General features: G+C 29.8%; 1 protein-coding gene across 1 annotated transcript in view; it reads right to left on the bottom strand.

Moving 5' to 3' along the window:
• Nucleotides 1-21,322, bottom strand: part of LOC110607986 (pentatricopeptide repeat-containing protein At5g55840) — a 106,789-nt gene that overhangs the window by 63,967 nt on the left and 21,500 nt on the right. Inside the window, exons 2-5 of the mRNA XM_043959806.1 lie at nucleotides 19,805-21,055; nucleotides 19,089-19,150; nucleotides 18,840-18,910; nucleotides 11,365-13,527 (exon numbers count right to left, since the gene is read on the bottom strand). Of these exons, the coding sequence (XP_043815741.1) occupies nucleotides 11,411-13,527; nucleotides 18,840-18,910; nucleotides 19,089-19,150; nucleotides 19,805-21,055 (3,501 nt within the window). The 3' untranslated portion in view covers nucleotides 11,365-11,410. The remainder of the gene's footprint in view (nucleotides 1-11,364; nucleotides 13,528-18,839; nucleotides 18,911-19,088; nucleotides 19,151-19,804; nucleotides 21,056-21,322) is intronic.

The raw sequence follows: 21,322 nt of genomic DNA, 5'->3' as shown, positions 1-21,322 counted from the left end.
AGAGTTATTTTCTCAAAGGGTTTACTTAATTGAAAATCTCTTTCCTCTGTTTTTATTACATAATCTGTTTTAAAAACATTAAACTTTGGAATTTTATAAATCTGTTCTTTATCTACTTTAGGAATTTCCCATTCATCTATTGCTTTTACAAAATCTTCCAATATTAATTCATTTTTGTTTATTACTTTTTTAATTTCTGACGACTCTGAATCATCTGATTTTACTGTACTAGCCGATTTACACAGAAAAGGATCCATTTTTAAAGATCTTGAATTATGTTGCGGCCACTGCCTGTTCTACCCTATGACGCCTAAACCTTGGCTTAAAACGGGTTCAGTTGGCATACCCAAAACATATTCTTTTCAAAAATCCTTAAATGCTGTTCCCTTTTCCGGTGCAAAAATTCATGGCTCTGATACCAACAAAATGTAAGGATCGTTTACCAATTGATGATTCAGTTTTAGATTTCAACAGTACGTGGCTTTGTTAAACCAGTGGTACAGTAGCAATTGCTACCCTTTGGACCAGTAGCCCGCAACCTCGGGTATTCCAGCCTATATACCGTGAAAATAATTAAGTTTTACCAAACAAATTTCTGATGTGGAAGATCAGCCTAAGCCGCAACCACAGAGCATACTTAAGCAACAATTAACCACAATTTTATATTAAGGTCTGGGTTCCTGCAACCTTAACCTGGGATCCCCAGAGTTAAGTCAGATTGTGGAGGGAGAAGAGAACTGTGCCGTCAACACGGGCTTATAAAGTAGCAATTTATAAGACTAGAATAAAAACTTACTATATTTTAGAATTATAAACTTCTGAAATTGAGAGAGTTTTTACAGAGAAACTTGATAAGATGGAAAATAGAGAGAAAGAGAGAAAGAGTTACAAGTTGTGCCTTCACAAGGGGAGAGGCTCCCTTTTTATAGAGAAATTTTACTGTTTACTCACGCGGCTGGCACTGTTCATGAATAGTACCTTGTCTGCCACTTTTTACTGTTGATGAATAGTCTGTCTGCCACTCCTTTGTCTTTTACTCTTTTCCACCGAAATTTGATTTTATTCTGATTCTGAAGAGGACGATGAGGTGTCCTTCTTTTTCTTGCTTTTTCTTTTTATTTTTTCTTTCTTCTCCTTTTTTACTTTTGTCTTCTTCTTTCCTTTTCCTGTCTTGCTCTTGATTTTTACTGGCGGTAGAACTCCATAGCAATCATCTTCATTACTGTCATAGTGTGAAGATACAGAGGTTTTACTGGAGGATGACGTTTCTGATGACGCTGTCGACTCCGTCTCTGAACTTGACTGCTTTTTAGTTTTTCTTCTGCCAGATTTCTTTTTTATCTTTGACTTTCCAGAGGATTTTACTGATGGTTCTTCTTTGGAAGATTGTTCGTCTTCCAGTTTTACTGATGATCCCGTGCTAAGCTGATTGAACATTTTCTGACAAATCAACTTGTATTCTTCGGGAGTTTTAGCTGCAGCTAACATTGCTTGACACTGAGCCTTTTGGGCTCCAAATATGGGCTCTTCTTGCATTGTCAGTTTACCAGCATATGAAGTTCCAGGAATTTGGGCCTTTTTAATAACCCATTGTTTTACGGACTCCTCCGTGGTTGGGTTTCTGAAAGAACCCCACCATTTTACCTTGTGTCGTTTTACAATAACAGGGACTTTTAGGTCTGTAACATACTGAAATTCAAAATACCATTGATATACCCAAGGTAGAAAAAAGTTTAAACAAAAATACATCAACGGTGGTATATATTTTTCTTGCTAAGGAGGTTTATAATTGGTTTTAAAGTATTGATATATATGGAGCAATTCCTGTGATAAAATATCTTCAGTAATGCCCCTGGATTGCCACCATACAAAAAACCAATTTGGAATTTTGGTGACAGTTTTTATAGCTTGTATATCAAAATAAATCAACCACGAATGGGTTGTTGTAGGGTTTTGAATGCTGAAAACATTGGTCCATGCATCAATATAATCAAAATAGTTATATGAGGAACAATACTTTTTTAATTTTTTAAACGCTATTTCAGTATACAAATTTGGTGCAGGCCAATCTTTAGGATGCATAATGCTTTTTATGATGGCCAACAAAATGTGCCGAGTGGGCCCTGGCCCCACAAGGGACACCCAACGTGGAGACGTTACCGTGTGCTAAGGTTCCTGGGCTATAAGGGGTAAAAAGGTGCCGCTGCTATCAGCTTAAGCTTTTGGCAGAGTGGTATCGCCTGAATGGTATCAGAGCCGAGGTCACGGGTTCGAGTCCCAGGGGAGGAAGGGGATTTATGATGGCCAACAAAATGTGCCGAGTGGGCCCTGGCCCCACAAGGGACACCCAACGTGGAGACGTTACCGTGTGCTAAGGTTCCTGGGCTATAAGGGGTAAAAAGGTGCCGCTGCTATGTTAAAACATTTATTGATTGTTCGGATGAGCTAGTGACTAACTCATCTATTTGATTTTCACTTTCAGTTATATCTGTCTCTGAGGTTTCTGAGCTTAAACATATTTCTTGGATTTTATTTGTTATTTCTTCATCTAATCCTAACTCATTTAATCTTTTATTAAATCTACAAAACTTAGATGTATGTCCCTTTTTACCACAATTATAACATGTTAAATCTTTAAAAGACCTTTTATTTTGGTTTCTTTCTTCTGGCTTATATATATATATATATGAGTGCAATTGTGCAGAAAGTGAATTAAGAAATTAATAAACTAGTTTTTATTTTATACTTTTAACGTCTACCGTTCATAAAGCATCCTACAATATAATATTATTTTGCCAGCAATTCTCATAAGAAATAAAAATCAATGCATAAATAGAAAAAAATAAAACTTGAAAAAAAGACAGTATATAAATGGTAGATATAATTGGTAAAATTATTGAGAATTTCCCATAAAGTACCCAAAAAATTACTTTAAAATATGAGAGTGGATTATTATTTGATTTTTATATTTTGTCAAAATTGATCGTATAATTTTTTAATTTTCTCATTCGATTAAAATAAAATTTTATATTATATATATAATTTAATTTTTTTAATTAAAGCTAAAAATATATTTATTAATATTTTATTCTATAAAAATATTAAAGAGTTTCTCTTTATAAAATTTAAAATGTTTTAATTGTGTAATTTAAAAATAGAAATTGAATAATTAATTTTAATAAAATATAATAATTTATTAATAATTTAAACATATAAAAAAGAATTATTCAAAAATCTCTAAAGTTTTAGAATGACAACCCCTTGCGAGTTTTGATAGTTCATTAAACTTGTGAGTTATACAAGAAGTACAATTGGCCATTAATTTTGGAGTCGAGATCACTATCCTGAGATTGTTTAATCAATTCTTGTAATGTCAGAAACTTCAGATTCTCCGCTGGAACTTGATATCTCTTGAACGACACATGACTACATAGCCTCTTTGAATTTGTAAGATTTTAGTTTTCTAATCGGTCGAACTGGAGAGTAATGATTTAATTGCATAGCGTTGACCTAAAATCTTGAAGAGAGAATCCATTTTCCTACTAAAAGCTTCCCACGATAGCATTATTAATCAAAATTTTCTAAGTTAAAAAGAAAGGTTTGAGAGTGAGAGAACTCTATAGTAAAGAAGAGTAATTGGAATTCAATTTATATATATGGATAACTAGTGAATTTTTTTGATAAAATTTAATTTTTTAGCCTTAAATAAAATTTTTTAGCTGGATTAGTTTATTAATTGATTAAAAAAAGTTGCAAATTAAAGCAGTGAAGAACAATCTTTATTAATTATGTAATTATTTTCATTTTAATTTATTAATGGCAATCGGTAAATATGGTAATTAAGTTATGCTTGAGTTTATAATTTTGAGAATAAATAAAATTTCTTCAGTTTTATGATTTTAAGTTTCTTAAGATTGCAGAATTAGTTTATAGGTCAGTAGATTTTTTGTTAGGAGTTTGAAATGGGAGAGATTATAACAAATTATATGAAAATATTCATAATTAATTCTTTATAAATTCCATTTGTATTTCAATAAATTCTTAAAGTAGAGGATGAAAGAGTGAACAATCATAATAAATAGAAAATCTTTCCAAAACAATTAAATAAATTATATCAGAAGAATTGAAGAGTTGGTTAAGATTATGCAGTCTATCAATTGTTCTTAATTTTTATCTCTTTCAAAAATATAAAAATAAGGGTTGATCAATTCATTTTTTTTAAATAAAATATAACATGTTTCGGCTTGGAGAGTTGATTGAGAGTATTTAGTTGTATTTAATTTTTATCTGTTTCAAATATATATATATATAAATTTCCGAAAAGCAAAGAAGCCAAAATCCACAAGGTGTAAATGGAAAAAGAAACATTTAAGAATCTATTAAATATCAAGAATTCAGTTGTTTTAAACAAGGAAATGACAAAGTACGTAATATTGTTGCATTTTCACAAGGGCAAAGGATGCATATGAGTTACTGTTAGTAGACAGACCTTGCTAATTTATAAACGCTCAATCATAGAAAGAAGAAACGGATTTTGACAATTCAATTATTTCCCACTCCCATTTGTTCTTCACCCAACAGCCCATATTTAACATCAACACATCTAGGTTAGCTGCTAAATTTAATAGTCTGCTAAAGGAGAATATGAGAGCAATATTACCAACCGATCGTCTCTCATTCCAAAATTTCATTTTCATCTCATTCCCCACAGCAAATCTGATATGAATTCAAGGAGAGAAGGAAGAGTTCATCGAAAGTAGCATAGCCTCGTATGTCTTTCTGAAGGGAAGAAATGCAATTTCCTGGAGCAAGAGAGATACCCTTCTCCAAATTGAAAGAATATTTGGATAGAAGAAGTTGAACTTAAGAGTGAATCCCTATGATTTTCAAATCTCCAAAGCCATTTGAACAAAAGAGCTTGAATTTGAAGAGAGATCTCTTTCATGCCTAAGCCTCCATTCTTTTTAGGCAACAAAAGAGTATTCCATTTAATCAGATGAAGTTTCTTTGTAATGACACTACCGGACCACAAGAAAGATCTAAACCAATCAGCAAGTATCTCTAACATGCCCAAAAGCTTTCCAAAAGTCACAAAATCTATATGAAACTCTTTCCTCCACTCCCAACTTTCTAACTTCCTAACTTTTCTTTTAAGAATGAGGAGGCTGAACATAGAATTATACTAAAAACAAACTCATATTCAATCTACTCTTTAATGATGCTTTAAAACAGCAAGTTTATCCCATAGTTTCTTCAATTTTCTAAAGTAAACAACAACTCATATACATTCTTGACTGAAACTACTTATTTCTTTCTTTAATTGGCGTATAAGTTGCCCAAATCTTTCTTTAAAGCAAGTGTCATAGTCATAGACATACTCCAAGTCGAATAATTTACTAAATTTAACGGTGCAGATAGATATGAGAATCCTACTTGGATTATCTGAGTTTTGAAGAGTCAAAGGATCTGAATCATTTTGCAATTGGTTTCCTACCTCTCAATATGTACCCTGTCAGCTCCACCTTCTCTAACAAACCATTTCCCATGGATGCAGTCACAAAAACATCAAGAATGATGCATTAAGCAAAAAGAAAAATACCATGTACAAACAAGAGCCCAAAGAAAATTTTATTGAGTATATTACAAGGTTTAGAAAGTGGTAAAAACATAAGATGTCTCATTATATACTGCTGAAAGGAGAAAAGAAACAACCAAAACAACTTTTCTTGCGTAACTTAACTAACATCTCAAACAGTACATACAATCAACTTGGCACAAAGTAAAGAATCTCAAAGGGAAGAATATATACATACCTTCCACAAGCATTTCTAAAATTCAAATTTTCATGTTAAAGAATTGATTTCATTGGAAAAGATTGTGAACTTTATATTATTAGATGCTAATGCAATGATTTCACTAATTTGACTTGAAGGAAAATAAAAGAAATTAAGGATCTATATATATATACCCAACTTGATGACTAGAAAAAAAAAAAAAAAAAAAAAAAAGGTGACAAAGAGGATATTTGCTTTTCCCTCAATTCCCATAACATTTTCTGTTGTCTATAATTTTAGTGACATTTCATCCAACCAACAGCAGTAGAAGTCTAGTGATTCTCTTACCTTGTACTCTGGGACTGTATATCCTGCACCCTGCATTTAGTCTAATTGTTAAATCAATTCTCAATTAAAGCACACTGCTTTATAATCATTATTTTCATTATTATTAAAAATATAATAATTAAGCAAAAAAGAATTGCTTATACCTTTATGGTTAGAAAGGCGAAGTTGTAATCATATCCTTGCAAGTACCTACAAGAGAAAGAGAAATGATGAAGTACTCATTTCACACCGGGTAATTTTATCTTAAATGCCATCTGTTTTCTGCTGTTCCCTTCATTTCTCATGTTCAGATTCTGCTACATTATTATCTATTTCAGGAGAGGCGAAACACTCATGTACTGGAAGAATCAATAGCCAATAATGAACCTGATAGACAGAGACACTGGCTGGAAGAATTGGCGAACAAAGATACATTGGCTAGAGAACGGATAGAGAATCTGAAAGCAAGTTCCATTTCTAATCTAGTGACATATTTGGTTCAACACAAGTGAAAATGAGTTCACGGAAACAAGATAACATAGAAGCATTGAGTTCACCAGTGTCATTTCCAAGAAGATCATTTTGTCGGACACAACGGAGTACTACAGGAGATGACAGTTCTGCACTGAATTCTCCTGTTTTCCCAACTTACATGGCTGCAACAGAATCTGCAAAGGCAAAGGCGAGGTAGATGAGCACACCGAGGCAACGAATAGGAATTCAGGATCATTTTCTCATTGACAGCTTATCATACAAAAGTGGACTTTCTTTTTGGTCTTCTTATAACAGTGAATGGTTCGGAAATAGTAGCGAAGCTGCTCAGCGCGTTCCTGTAAGCGTAAATCGCCATTATTGATGAGATGCCTGGCTTGCTTCTCAACAAAATTAATACCAACCAGAAGAGTTAATGCTTCTCAAGAATTACTTGATCAGTCACTAACAAGACAATGAAGTAACTTCAAGCTGTGGTCATTGGAGAGCTCGAATACACAGCGGCTCGAATGATCGTTCTTTGCCGGGAAAATATTTTTGTGGGGGTGAATTGAAAGGTATAATTTTGTGTTAGATCTATGATGTCCATAATCAATCACTTGATCACTTGCATATTATATATTGATTTTTCTTTTGAGGGGAGAGAGAGAGAGAGAGATGAGGTTTTGTTTCTGTGTTTATTGCAGAGGGTTGGGTGTGAGAGTTGGGGTTTTTGAGAATGGTGTTATGGAGCTAAGTAGTTGCAATCAGCAGTGTAATGTTTGGCTTGCATTTTAAAAGAGCTCAGCATGAAATTGTTCACTATACATCATCTCATTCGTCCATGAAAAAACTTGAATAGTTATGTTAGGACAAGGATAATATGAAATTAGAAAATTTGAGGATTATGCTTTTCTTTTTCTTAAAATTTACTATTTAGTCCAAAAAATTCATTAATTAGTACATGGTTTAGAATTAAAAAAATATATTAAAATGTGAAGTATTAAAAAATTTATTAATTAATTTTTTCATTAATTTTAATCATTAAATAGTAAAAATGTGGTATAAAAAATTTATTAATGTGTTTTTCGATTTTGTAAAAGCATCTACTAATTAATTACTTGATATTAAGGATAGTTTAAACTTTTCTATAATACTAACGACTGAAATTAATCGAAGGTTAATTAGTAAAAATTTTAAAATTTTATAGATATTTTAAAAAATGCTAAAATTCAGAGATTAAATAATAAATTTTTATATATTATAAAAATTAAATAATAATTCTTTTATCACCAATAAATTATATATAGGTAAATGATGATAATTTTAATAAAGATTATGTTATTTGACAATAGCTATGTTAATTACTATGAAAATTACAGATATGTTATCACTCTGTTTATATCCAAGTGTATGCATAGAGTCTGCATATACAAAATTATTAATAACTATTTTTTTTACTTTATTTTTATTCATGTTAAATTATATGAACTTCTGAGGGCAAACCTTGTTTCTCTACTGGTGGTTAGTACTGCAGCCTTCCCTTATCCCTTTTAAGTAAGGGATGGGTTCCTCGAGTGGGTTTACTCTCCTTGTCTCTAGGGCTGGGGTGAAAATATTGTGTTTTTCTATTTTTGCTTTTGCAGTTCTAGATTTGGAGCTTCATGGTGAGAGTATTTTAAAGATCAGTCTTGGTTTAGACCAACTCATAGATGTGATATCACTATTCCAGCGACTGAGGGGAGTGTGGTTTGCTTGCATGTATTCTTTTTTGTAGGATGGGTTCAAATTTTCTAGGGAGGTGACATATCAAGATGTTATTAAGGCCACTGATGTGATTCCAGTATTCAAATGATTACAACAGAGTGAGGCTACTGTGAGCTCTGCTCTCTCCAACTTACTAAACCTCCAGCACTATACAAACGAATCAAATAGACTTTTGTCCTAAACGAAAAATAATTCATTTATGTTATACATGGATTCACAAACAAAATAACCGTTTATAATATAAATAAATTTAATATCCATTTGTATTTTACGTTTGCACATTCTCTATCATTTACAAATGAAATTTCACATATCCATCTATATTTTTTTTGCATATTCTCTATTATTTAGAAATAAAATTTCACATATAAACGGATAATTTGTAAATAATTTATTTATAAATCCATTTATAATACAAACTTTATAAATACATTTATTTGTGATACATAACGTTAATTTATTTATAAATTTATTTGTAATTTAAATGATTTATCCATTTATAAATTTATTAATAATATAAACGACTAATCTAGAGATAATCGAGTCCAACCAACATTTCTAAAGTTCAAGTTTGTTATTAAAAAATTATAAATTTGAATTTGATTCGTGAAATATTTAACGATTTTAATGAATTTTAACTTAATTCGAGTATGGCAAGTGGTGAATTCGATTATTAGTTTGACGTTTAGAAATAGTTTAAAAATAAAATTAAATAAAAATATTTTAAAATTAAAATATTTAAATTTTCTCATTATGATAAAAATCACGTACTAATATAGGAAAGAGAGACTCTTCTGCTAGAGTTTTCGAGGGCAAGGCGAATCCTTTCTTTAGGAATGGTCAAAAAATAAATAATTAATGAATTTTACCATTCCAATTCCATGAGTATACCATGAAGTTACAAAGATTGTAAACCAAGGCGAAATAGTCTCGATTTCCTATCTATAAATAGAAAGTACTTTACCGTCATCTATAAATAGAAAGTACTTTACCGTCGTCAGAGTTAAGGGTTAAGAGAGAGGGAAAACCTTTCATAGGAAAGAACTTCTCGTCTTATAATTTACTGATACAAGATTAAAATTAAATGGATATAAATTTAATAGACGGATTGTAAAATTAAATGACACAAATAGATTGATAACTATAAGTATCTTTTTAACTATATATTCTTTATACTTAATTTAACGGTGCAGATATGAGAATCCTACTTGGATTATCTGAGTTTTGAAGAGTAGAAGGATCTGAATCATTTTGCAATTGGTTTCCTACCTCTCAATATGTACCCTGTCAACCCACCTTCTCTAACAAACCATTTCCCATGGATGCAGAATCTCAAAAACTTAAAGAATGATGCATCAAGCAAAAAAGAAAAATACCATGTACAAACAAGAGCCCAAAGAAAATGTTATTGAGTATATTACAAGGTTTAAAAAGTGGTAAAAACATAAAATCTCTCATTATATACTGCTGAAAGGAGAAAAGAAACAACCAAAACAACTTTTCTTGCCTAACTTAACTAATATCTCAAACAGTAAGAAACAATAAGTTTCACATTCATAACACCACAAAAATGTACCGCAAAATGCACCATATAAATAACTCAAATGGTGGTCCAACACTAAACTATATCTATTATATACCATATTGACAAAATGATCATACTTGATTCCATTATTATTATTATGTACGATAAAGATCTCTTATACAGAGATGATTTCCTAAGTAATTTTCCTTAATATACAGCCATTGTAAATAATTTACTATCACAAGATTCAACAGTTTCAACAACTTAAATTGGTAGATTTTCTGTCCACCAAAAAATTTTTTAAAAAAAATGGCAGATTTCTCAACCACTACACTTGTACCTTGGCTTCAGCAGGATACAAATCATACAATAGAGGTTTGGTTAATTTAGAAAGCAGTTTGAAAATAGTTGCATTAGGCCAAGCAAAGTGATTTAATCATATCCTTAAAATGGACTCACTTTATTTGATAGCTATTGCTATTAACTATCAACATTTAATCGCCAGTTACACATCCAATCAACTTGGCACAAAGTAAAGAATCTCAAAGGGAAGAATATATATATACCTTCCACAAGCATTTCTAAAATTCAAATTTTCAAGGTAAAAAATTGATTTCATTGTGAAAAGATTGTGAACTTCATATTATTAGATGCTAATGCAATGATTTCACTAATTTGACTTGAAGGAAAATAAAAGAAATTAAGGATCTATATATATATACCCAACTTGATGACTAGAAAAAAAAAAAAAAAAAAAAAAAAAAGGTAACAAAGAGGATGTTTGCTTTTCCCTCAATTCCCATAACATTTTCTGTTGTCTACAATTTTAGTGACATTTCATCCAACCAACAGCTGTAGAAGTCTAGTGATTCTCTTACCTTGTACTCTGGGACTGCATATCCTGCATCCTGCATTTATAGTGTAGTCTAATTGTTAAATCAATTCTCAATTAAAGCACACTGGTTTATAATCATTATTTTCATTATTATTAAAAATATAATAATTAAGCAAAAATGAATTGCTTATACCTTTATGGTTAGAAAGGCGAAGTTGTAATCATATCCTTGCAAGTACCTACAAGAGAAATGATAGCATTTTAAAAGGTCATTGAGCACAAAAATAAAAATAGACAAAGATTATTAAGCATTGTAGTATGGGACCAATTAGTTTTAGTTCTCAATTCAATTTTAGGACTGAGCTCTCGAGTTAAGGCTGTAGTAGCAGCCAATAAAAAATTGTAAAGGAGATGGTGGGTTTACCAGCAACTTGATCATTAGAAATCCATGACCTCCATTCATCAACAATCTTATATCAAAGAGATCAAGTCCATGTCTGAATTCAAGCGAAAGGAACACACATATCATGTTTTCCACCACAGGTCATTTGCGGTGTTAGAAATTTTCATTTTGTGGAAGAGAATCACAGCTGATTGAAATTAAAAATGATATTTGAAGAAGTTAGTTAAATTACATGTCTATTATATTTGAAAAAGGTAATTACCAAGTTGCGCTCCAAGACACACTTGAATGGTCAAGATATAACAACTTTAGTTTGCTGATCCCTCATTGCGCACCTTTAAAAGCCTCAGAATGAGATCATTATTCCGCAATAAATGTACTACCAATTCTGTGGTAGCAGCATCAGCAGAGAACCCGTTATCAACCATTTCGTTGATTAGTTCTGATGCTTTTGGTAAATCCTCATGCTTGAGAAACCCTTGAATGATGATATTATAACAACAATTATTTGGTAAACATCCTACCTTTTCCATGTCTTTAAATACCTTATACGCTTCATCCATCAATCCTTGTCGGCAGAGTCCTTTCATAATTGCACTATATATATGAACATTAGGTTGTAAACCATTTTCAAAAAGACTAGAAAACAGTTCCTTGGCATCATTAATCTTGCCAGCTTTGCACATACCATTGATCAGAATGCAATAGGTCACAAGATTAGGCTTTAACTGACTTTCCTCCATTTTTTTCAATAGGGTGAGTGCTTCATCGAGATTCCCCTGACTACACAAGCCATTAATCATAATTGAGAAGGTTACTATATTTGGCTGTTGACCATGAGAGCACATGTTCTTAAAGAGCTCCTGAGCAGTTTGGGGCCTCCCTGCTTGAAACATACCCTCTATAAGAGTAGAATAAGTAACAACATCAGGAACTAAACCTTTATGAGACATTTCAACAAAAACATCCTTTGCATCATCTATCATTTTGCACTTACAATATCCATTGATCAAAATGGTGTAGCTAAAAATGTTAGCTATTTCATTGGTCACCATCAGATCAAATAGCTTTCTAGCCTTATCAATTTGCTTGCAAAGACAATATCCATCCATCAATGAATTATAATTGACAACATTAGGCTCCTCACCTCTTTGAACCATTATTTTGATTATAATCTGTGCATTTGAAACCAGTCCTTTCTTACAAAGAGTGTCGATCAATATGTTGAAGGTAAAAACATTAGGGGATATGTTCCTCCCCACCATTTCTTTCAACAAGGCCAAAGCTTCCTTGAAATGGTCTGAAATGCAAAGACCATCAATTAAGGAAGTGTAGGTGACCACATTAGGCTCTACACCTCTTTGAATCATTATATTGAATGTATTTTGAGCCTCTGAAACCATTCCATCCTTACAAAGAGCGTCAATCAATACATTGAAGGTATAAACATCAGGTGATATGTTCTGCTCCACCATTTCATTCATCAAGGCCAAAGCTTGGTTCTTTTGGCCTAATTTGCAAACACCGTGAATTAAACTATTGTAAGTGATGACATCAGGTGAAACGCCCTTATTCCTCATTTGAGAGAAGAGCTCTAAAGCCTCACCAACTAGCTCATCCTTGCAAAGGGCGTCAATGATTGCACTGTATGTCACAACATTTGGCTCACAACCTCTATCAGCCATTCCGTTTAGTAGCCCAATAGCCACATTTGTTTTCCCAAATTTACACATTCCGTTTATTATCGCACTGTAAGTATAAACATTAGGTTGATAACCATGTGCAACCATATCATCGAAAAATTCCACTGCTTTGTCGATTTTGCTCTCCTTACAAAGCCCATTAATTAAGGTAGTAAATGTCACAGTGTTAGGCTCCAATCCGAATTTGAGCATCTTACCAAAAACAGAGAAGCCAAAATCCACAAGGTGCAAGTGGCAGAAGCAATTAATTAAGATGCTAAGAGAATAAACATTGTGTGAGATTCCTAGCAATTCAATTGTTTTGGACATGGAAAAGACAGTGTGATATTGTTTCATTTTCACAAGGGCAGATAAGAATCTATTAAAATGAACCCTAGAAGGCAGAGGATTCATATGAATTACATGATTAAAGGAAGCAATGGCATCATGAAGGCGGGTAAAAGAAGCAGATTTGAAGTTATTTGTCAAGAAGCGTGCATCTTCAAGTGTGGAAGTAGAAGAATGGCAATAATTGGTAAATAAGAATAGGAATGGAGATTGAATGGTACCAATTGCCCCTTGTAGCTGAAGATGGAAGCTCCTGCTCTTCCTCCTCCAAGGCATCTTCATCATCATCGATCTCTCGTCAGTTGTTTTTAGGGATGGATCGGAGATTGGGAATGAGGAAAGGAAATAGAGAATCGGAAAAAGAAGGCTCTCTGCCTGGTAAAGTGGCAAGGATAACAAAAGGAAATTGGGAATTGTTTATATGCGCCACATTTTGTGATTTTTTATTAATTTAAAAATATTATTTAATAACAAATTAAATTTATCATTTTATAATAATAATTTTTTAAATATAAATTCAATTAAATTTCTACTTTTATATAAGAGTCAAATAATCTTAATTCAAAATTTTGGATAAATTAAATCTCTATACTCAAATAAATTATAATCTAACATAATATTATATAATATTATTTTTTAATAATAAAAATTTTTATATGATAAATTTTATTTTTATAATTTTAAAAATTATTAATTATATTTATATATTTTTAAAAAATTTTATGATAATTAAAATACTGAATTTTTAATTTTTAAATTATAAAAATAATATTAAGTTAGAATCTATTTAGCCCTTGACAAAATTACATAGTTTAATTAGCCTAAAATTTTAAAAATTTTAAATTGAATTTATTTGAATCTTAATAAAAATATAGAAATTTAATTAAATTTTAAATAAATTGACCCAACATTTATTTTATTAAATAATATTCCTTATTTAGTAAATAATTGTCAACGTATATTTTTAAAAATATTATTATAGTCTAATTGTATATAATATAGATGAGGAAAAAATAAATAGTTTATTGTTTAATTTTACTCTAATATAATTAGAAATTTAAAATGACTAACTTTATATAATTTTTTATTATTAATTACTTTATTTATAACTTTATTTTAGTATAATAAAAATTAATTTTTTTACGAAGCTTAACTCTAACTCTCATGAGAACTGTTTAGCACATTTTTATTTTGACATTTTATTTGAATAATATTACAATATTAATTAATATCAGTAAAAAATTAATATAAATTATTTCAAAATAATAAAATTTTGAAATGTTAAACTCACTAAATGTATTTTGCATTTTAAATTTTATTTGTTGTTTTATTTTATTGTTAATAATATTAACGTAAATTTATAATATACAAAATTTCATAAAAATTAAAATTATAAACATTTTATTTATAAGATTACATAATAAATGTTAAATTAGAAAATTAAATTACTGTGTGAAGCTAATAAAAAAATATAAAATTATCAAAAATTTAATATTTTTATTAAATATTTATTGCTAAAAATTATTAGTATGAATTATTTATTCCAAAAATTTTAGCCACAAACTCAAATATTCAGCATTAAAAATATTCATACTTTTGATGATCTTTTAAATTGGAAGTTTGAAATTTTAGTTAGTTTTTTATATTAGATTATAATAAAATTTTGATTTAAATTTTAATAGAAAAATAATATAATTAACCAATCAAATTAAATATTTTAAATAACCAATCAAATTATTAGATTATAATAAAGCTTTATCTCTGCCTGTTTACTTCTAAAGGCAAACCTTGTTTCTCTACTAGTGGTTAGTACTGCAGCCTTACCCTATCCCTTTTAAGTAAGGGATGGCTTCCTCGAGTCTTGGATATGGGTTTACTCTCCTTGTCTCTAGGGCTGGGTTGAAAATATTGTGTCTTTCTATTGTTGTTTTTGCAGTTCTAGATTTGGAGCTTCACGGTGAGAGTATTTTAAAGATCAGTCTTGGTTTAGGCCAACTCATAGATGTGATATCACTCTTCCGGCGACTGAGAGAGTTTGTGGTTTGCTTGCATGCATTCTTTTTTTAGGGGGTTCAAGTTTTCTAGGGAGGTGACATATCATGATGCTATTAACGCTACTGATATGACTCCAGTCTTCGAATAGCTACGAGAGAGTGAGACTGCTGTGAGCTCTGCTTACTCCAACCCACTAAACCTCTAGTACTATAAAAAAAATAAATTTACAAACGGATCATAAACATACTTTTGTTATTGAAGGGAGGAGAGGCATTCTCTTTTTATAGGGAAGAAAAACTTTTCATCTTTTATAATTTATCAATGTGAGATTAAAATTAAATTGATATAAATAAATTTATAAACTGACAATAAAATTAAATGACACGAACGGTTCAATAACTATAATTATCTTTTTAACTATATACTCTTTATACCTATTTTATATCCGTCAAACAATCATATGCATTCTAATAATAGACATTATTCCAAAGTGTTATAACATAAAAAATCATTTTGCATGAATAACAGTTTCAACTAAAGGAGAAATACAACATCATGACTGTTTTGTCAATTTTAGTTTCAAAAGTCTTGAAGAGTTTAAAAGACATCTTATTGTAAAGATATGAATCAACAACTTCTTAATTTATATTGATAATGAAATGATTTTTTTATTGGCAATTCAATAAAAATTCATTGGTAAATAAATTAATAATAAATTACTAATAGATTACGATCCGTTGTTAAAAAGTTCGGTGGTAAATTTTTATCAACGGCTTTCAAGTTCGTTAGTAATACTAGTAGATTTATTAATGGGATTTCCATTATTATTACCAACAAATTTTAATAACGGAATTTTCATTATTATTACCAATAAATTTTAATAAATTTTAAATTTCTTAATATAAAAGAAAAATAATTTATTAATATATGTGAAATCCGTTTGTAAACTATCAAGGAATTGCAATCCATTAGTAAATTTATTGAGAGTTTAAATAATTTTTTATTAATTTAATAAAACTTAAAATTATATTATTCCTGTTACTAAGTTTTTAATTTATATCCAATATTTATTAGAAATACAAAGAAAGTGAAAATAAAAAAAGAGTAAATGGTACAAAATGAGAGAAAATAATAAAAAAGAAAGAAAAAAAGAGAAAAATAAAGAAAATAATAAAAAATAAAAATTATGAAAATGAAGAAAGAACCAGAGTTGGGTAAAAAGATGATTAAAGAAATGAAAAAAGTGAATAAAGGATTAGAGAAGAAAATAAATAAAGAGAAAATAATAGAAAAAAATGTATATAGAAAGAAAATGATAGAAAAAAATAATATTAGAAAAATTAATATGAATGAAAATTATAGAGAAAATGAAGAAGATAAGAGGAAAGGAAAGAAAAAGATGGAAAAGAAAATAGAGAAAATGAAAGAAAAATTATGAAGAATGAAAAAAAATAATAGAAGAGGAAAGAGAATGAGAGAGAATAGGATAAGATATGAAAGAAAAATAATAGAAAAAATAAGAAAAAAAATTTATGAGATAAAAAAGTGAAATGAAAAAAAGTAATAGAAAAAAAAAGAAAACAGAGAAAGGATAAAAAATGGAAGAAAGATAGATGATAAGATTTAGATTTGGCTCTTAAAAGTATATATATAGGATTTGAATTTATTTTTCTTATGATATTAATCTCAACCTGCTTAATTAGACTATTTACGAACCTACTCATGAATTCATATGCGAGTTGAACTCAGCAGTTTTAACGAGACGAATATTATGGAGTTTAAGTTTACTTCATTTACTAAATAAGCCTAAAAATTAAGTTTGAGTTTAACTCGTTTAGAAATCGAGTCGAATCTGAAATAACTCACAAACGATTTGTTTCATTTACACCTCTAAATTTGTTAACAGATTAAAATTGTTAGTGATTTATTAATGGATCTGATAAATTTTTACACAATTTTTTATATTAAAAATTACCAAAAAAATTTTCAAATTCGTTAAAATCACTAATGTACATTGATAAAATTTATTAGTAAAATTTGTTGATAAAAGTATAAAAACTATAGCTTTTCCTTTTAGCATGTTGCTCACTATCTCGCTTGAACCATTAAAACGATGTTTTACATGATTTTGTAGCATAGAAAAATATATCAAATTGCTAACAAGAAACTTCCTTTTATATTTAGTTTCGTACGAATAGCTCTAAAACTAACATTTTGATAAAAGCGACTCCAAAATCTTGTAACAAGTTGCCTTTGTGATTTCTGAACAAATCATCTCTCTCAGCTATCTCTCATTCTTCAGAAGTGGAGTATAAAAACCTCTGGTAGGACTCATAGTCTGATTAACGTTGATTTATCTCTTTAAAGCCATACAAATCATTATATTCTCGCTTTGAATTTGCCCTTTAAAAATGTAAATGTCCCTTTCTCTTCGACCAAATTTAACACTTTGACAAACTAAATAATATTTTACCTTTATTTTTTCATCTCTTTATTAATTTTTTATATATTATTATTATTATTATTATTATTATTATTATTATTGCAAATAGGCAATTAAATTTGAGCTCCTATTATATTAATATCACATTATTATATGAATATATTTAATCAAAATTATCCAAAAAAATTATAATAAAATAAAATTAAGAAAATATATCATTTTAGTTGATTTTTTTATTGTAATTGAAATATTCAAAATTTTATTATATTTGCTAATATCTGTTATTTAATAAAATTACTATTTAATTTAAAAATTATTATAGTCGAATTATATATATATATATATATATATCCATTTGTTTGTATTTTTTATATCAATCATAAATGTATTAATTATTTTGTAATTTTTTAATTATATGAGTAAATTACTTATTAGTAATATAATATATATTTATATATTAATTACACATATTTTTTAATTAAAATTATATAATTAATAACTACATAGAATAATAAAATATTCTTATCTTATATTACTACTGTTATTATTTTAGTATTATTATTTACTATTTTAAAATATACATAAAAAGTTATTATGATTTTATTTGTAAAAATTAAAATTTAAATCAAATTGAAACTAAAATTAAAGTAAAAAAATTAAAAACAAATTTAGACAGTAATGAAATTGCTTACAACCATATCAAAATTATACCGAAATTTAATTTCAAATGTGGTTTTAAACATTAAAGTATTAGAAATTTGGTTTGGTTCTAATTCTTAGTAAGAACTATAATTTTTTTTTTTTTTTATTTGAATCTGATTCTTAGCAAGAATTACAGTTTTTCTTTTTAGCATGTTGCCCACTACTAATTAAGTTGTATAGGTTAGCTGCTAAATTTAATAGTCTGCTAAAGGAGAATTTGAGAGCAACATTACCAACCGATCGTCTATCATTCCAAGATTTTATTTTCATCTCATTCCCCACAGCAAATCTGATATGATTAAACAACAACTGAGAACAAAGATCTAAATTTAATAGCCGCATTTCGAATGTCTTTCCGAAGGGAAGAAATGCAACAACAGTATTCCATTTAATCAAATGAAGTTTCTTTGTATTGACACTACTGCACCACGAGAAAGATCTAATGTGTAATAGTTAGATGATGCTTTAAAGCACCAAGTTTATCCCATAGTTTATTCAATTTTGTAAAGTAAACAACAACTGATATAGATTCTTGGGTTCTGAATCATTTTGCAATAGGTTTCCTACCTCTCAATATGTACCCTGTCAAACCCACCTTCTCTAACAAACCATTTCGCATGGATGCAGAATCACAAAAACTTCAAGAAAGATGCATCAAGCAAAAAGAAAAAGTATATTACAAGGTTTAGTAATAACATAAAATGTCTCATTATATACTGCTGAGAGGAGAAAAGAAACAACCAAAACAACTTTTCTTGCCTAACTCAAATGGTGGTCCAACACTAAAATATATCCGTTAGTGACATTTCATCCAACCAACAGTTGTAGAAGTCTAGTGATTCTCTTACCTTGTATTCTGGGACTGTATATCCTGCGCTCTGCATTTATAGTGTAGTATAATTGTTAAATCAATTCTCAATTAAAGCACACCGGTTTATAATCATTAGTTTCATTATTATTAAAAATTATAATAATTAAGCGAAAAAGAATTGCGTATACTTTTATGGTTAGAAAGGTGAAGTTGTAGTAATATCCTTGCAAGTACCTACAAGAGAAATGATGGCATTTTGAAAGGTCATTGAGCACAAAAATAAAAATAGATAAAGATTCTTAGGCATTCTAGTATGGAACCAATTAGTTTTAGTTCTCAACTCAATTTTAGGATTGAGCTCTCGAGTAAAGGCTGTATTAGCAACCAAAAACAAAAATTGTAATGGAGATGGTGGGTTTGCCATGCAGCAACTTAATGATTAGAAATCCATGACCTCCATTCATCAACAATCTTATATCAAAGAGATCTCGTCCATGTCTGAATTCAAGCGAAAGGCACACGCATATCATGGTTTCCATCACAGGTAATTTACAGTGTTAAAAATTTTCGTTTTGTGCAAGAGAATCACAGCTGATTGAAATTAAAAATGATATTTGAAGAAGTTAGTTAAATTACATATCTATTATATTTGAAAAAGGTAATTACCAAGTTGCGCTCCAAGATACACTTGAATGGTCAAGATATAACAACTTTAGTTTGCTGATCCCTCATTGCGCAACTTTAAAAGCCTCAGAATGAGATTATTATTCTGCGATAAATGTACTACCAATTCTGTGGTAGCATCATCAGCAGAGAACCCCTTATCAACCATTTCGTTGATTAGTTCTGATGCTTTTGGTAAATCCTCATGCCTGAGAAACCCTTGAATGATGATATTATAACAACAATTATTTGGTAAACATCCTACCTTTTCCATGTCTTTAAATACCTTATACGCTTCATCCATTAATCCTTGTTGGCAGAGTCCATTCATAATTGCATTATATACATAAACATCAGGTTGTAAACCAATTTCAAAAAGACTAGAAAAAAGTTCCTTGGCATCATTAATCTTCCCAACTTTGCACATACCATTGATCAGGCTACTATAGATCACAAAATTAGGCTTCGACTGACTTTTCTCCATTGCTTTCAATAGGGTGAGTGCCTCATCGAGATTCCCCTGTCTACACAAGCCATCAATCATAATTGAGAAGGTTACTATATTTGGCTGTTGACCATGAGAGTACATATCCTTAAAAAGCTCTTTTGCAGTTTGGGGCCTCCCTGCTTGAAACATAGCCTTTATAAGAGTATGATAAGTAACAGTATCAGGAACTAAACCTTTATGAGACATTTCATAAAAAATCTGCTTTGCATCATCTATCATTTTGCACTTACAATATCCATTGATCAAAATGTTGTAGCTAAAAATGTCAGCTATTTGATTGGTCACCATCAGATCAAATAGCTTTCTAGCCTTATCAATTTGGCTGCCTAGACAATATCCATCCATCAATGAACTATAAGTGACAACGGTAGGTTCCACACCTCTTTGAATCATTATTTTGATTATATTCTCTGCATTTGAAACGAGTCCTTTCTTACAAAGTGTGTCGATCAATATATTGAAGGTAAAAACATTAGGGGATATGTTCCTCCCCACCATTTCTTTCAACAAGGCCAAAGCTTCCCTGAAATGGTCTGAAATGCAAAGACCATCAATTAAGGAAGTGTAGGTGACCACATTAGGCTCTACACCTCTTTGAATCATTATATTGAATGTATTTTGAGCCTCTGAAACCATTCCATCCTTACAAAGAGCGTCAATCAATACATTGAAGGTATAAACATCAGGTGATATGTTCTGCTCCACCATTTCATTCATCAAGGCCAAAGCTTGGTTCTTTTGGCCTAATTTGCAAACACCGTGAATTAAACCAGTGTAAGTGATGACATCAGGTGAAATGCCCTTATTCCACTGCTTTGTCGATTTTACTCTCTATACAAAGCCCATTAATTAAGGTAGTAAATGTCACAATGTCAGGCTCCAATCCGAATTTGAGTATCTTACCAAAAACAGAGAAGCCAAAATCCACAAGGTGTAAGTGGCAGAAGCAATTAATTAAGATGCTAAGAGAATAAACATCATGTGAGATTCCTAGCAATTCAATTGTTTTGGACATGGAAAAGACAGTGTTATATTGTTTCATTTTCACAAGGGCAGATAAGAATCTAC

Source organism: Manihot esculenta, chromosome 9 (assembly GCF_001659605.2).
Source record: "Manihot esculenta cultivar AM560-2 chromosome 9, M.esculenta_v8, whole genome shotgun sequence".
NCBI lineage: Eukaryota > Viridiplantae > Streptophyta > Magnoliopsida > Malpighiales > Euphorbiaceae > Manihot > Manihot esculenta.
This window is presented reverse-complemented; position numbering and strand designations above follow the sequence as displayed.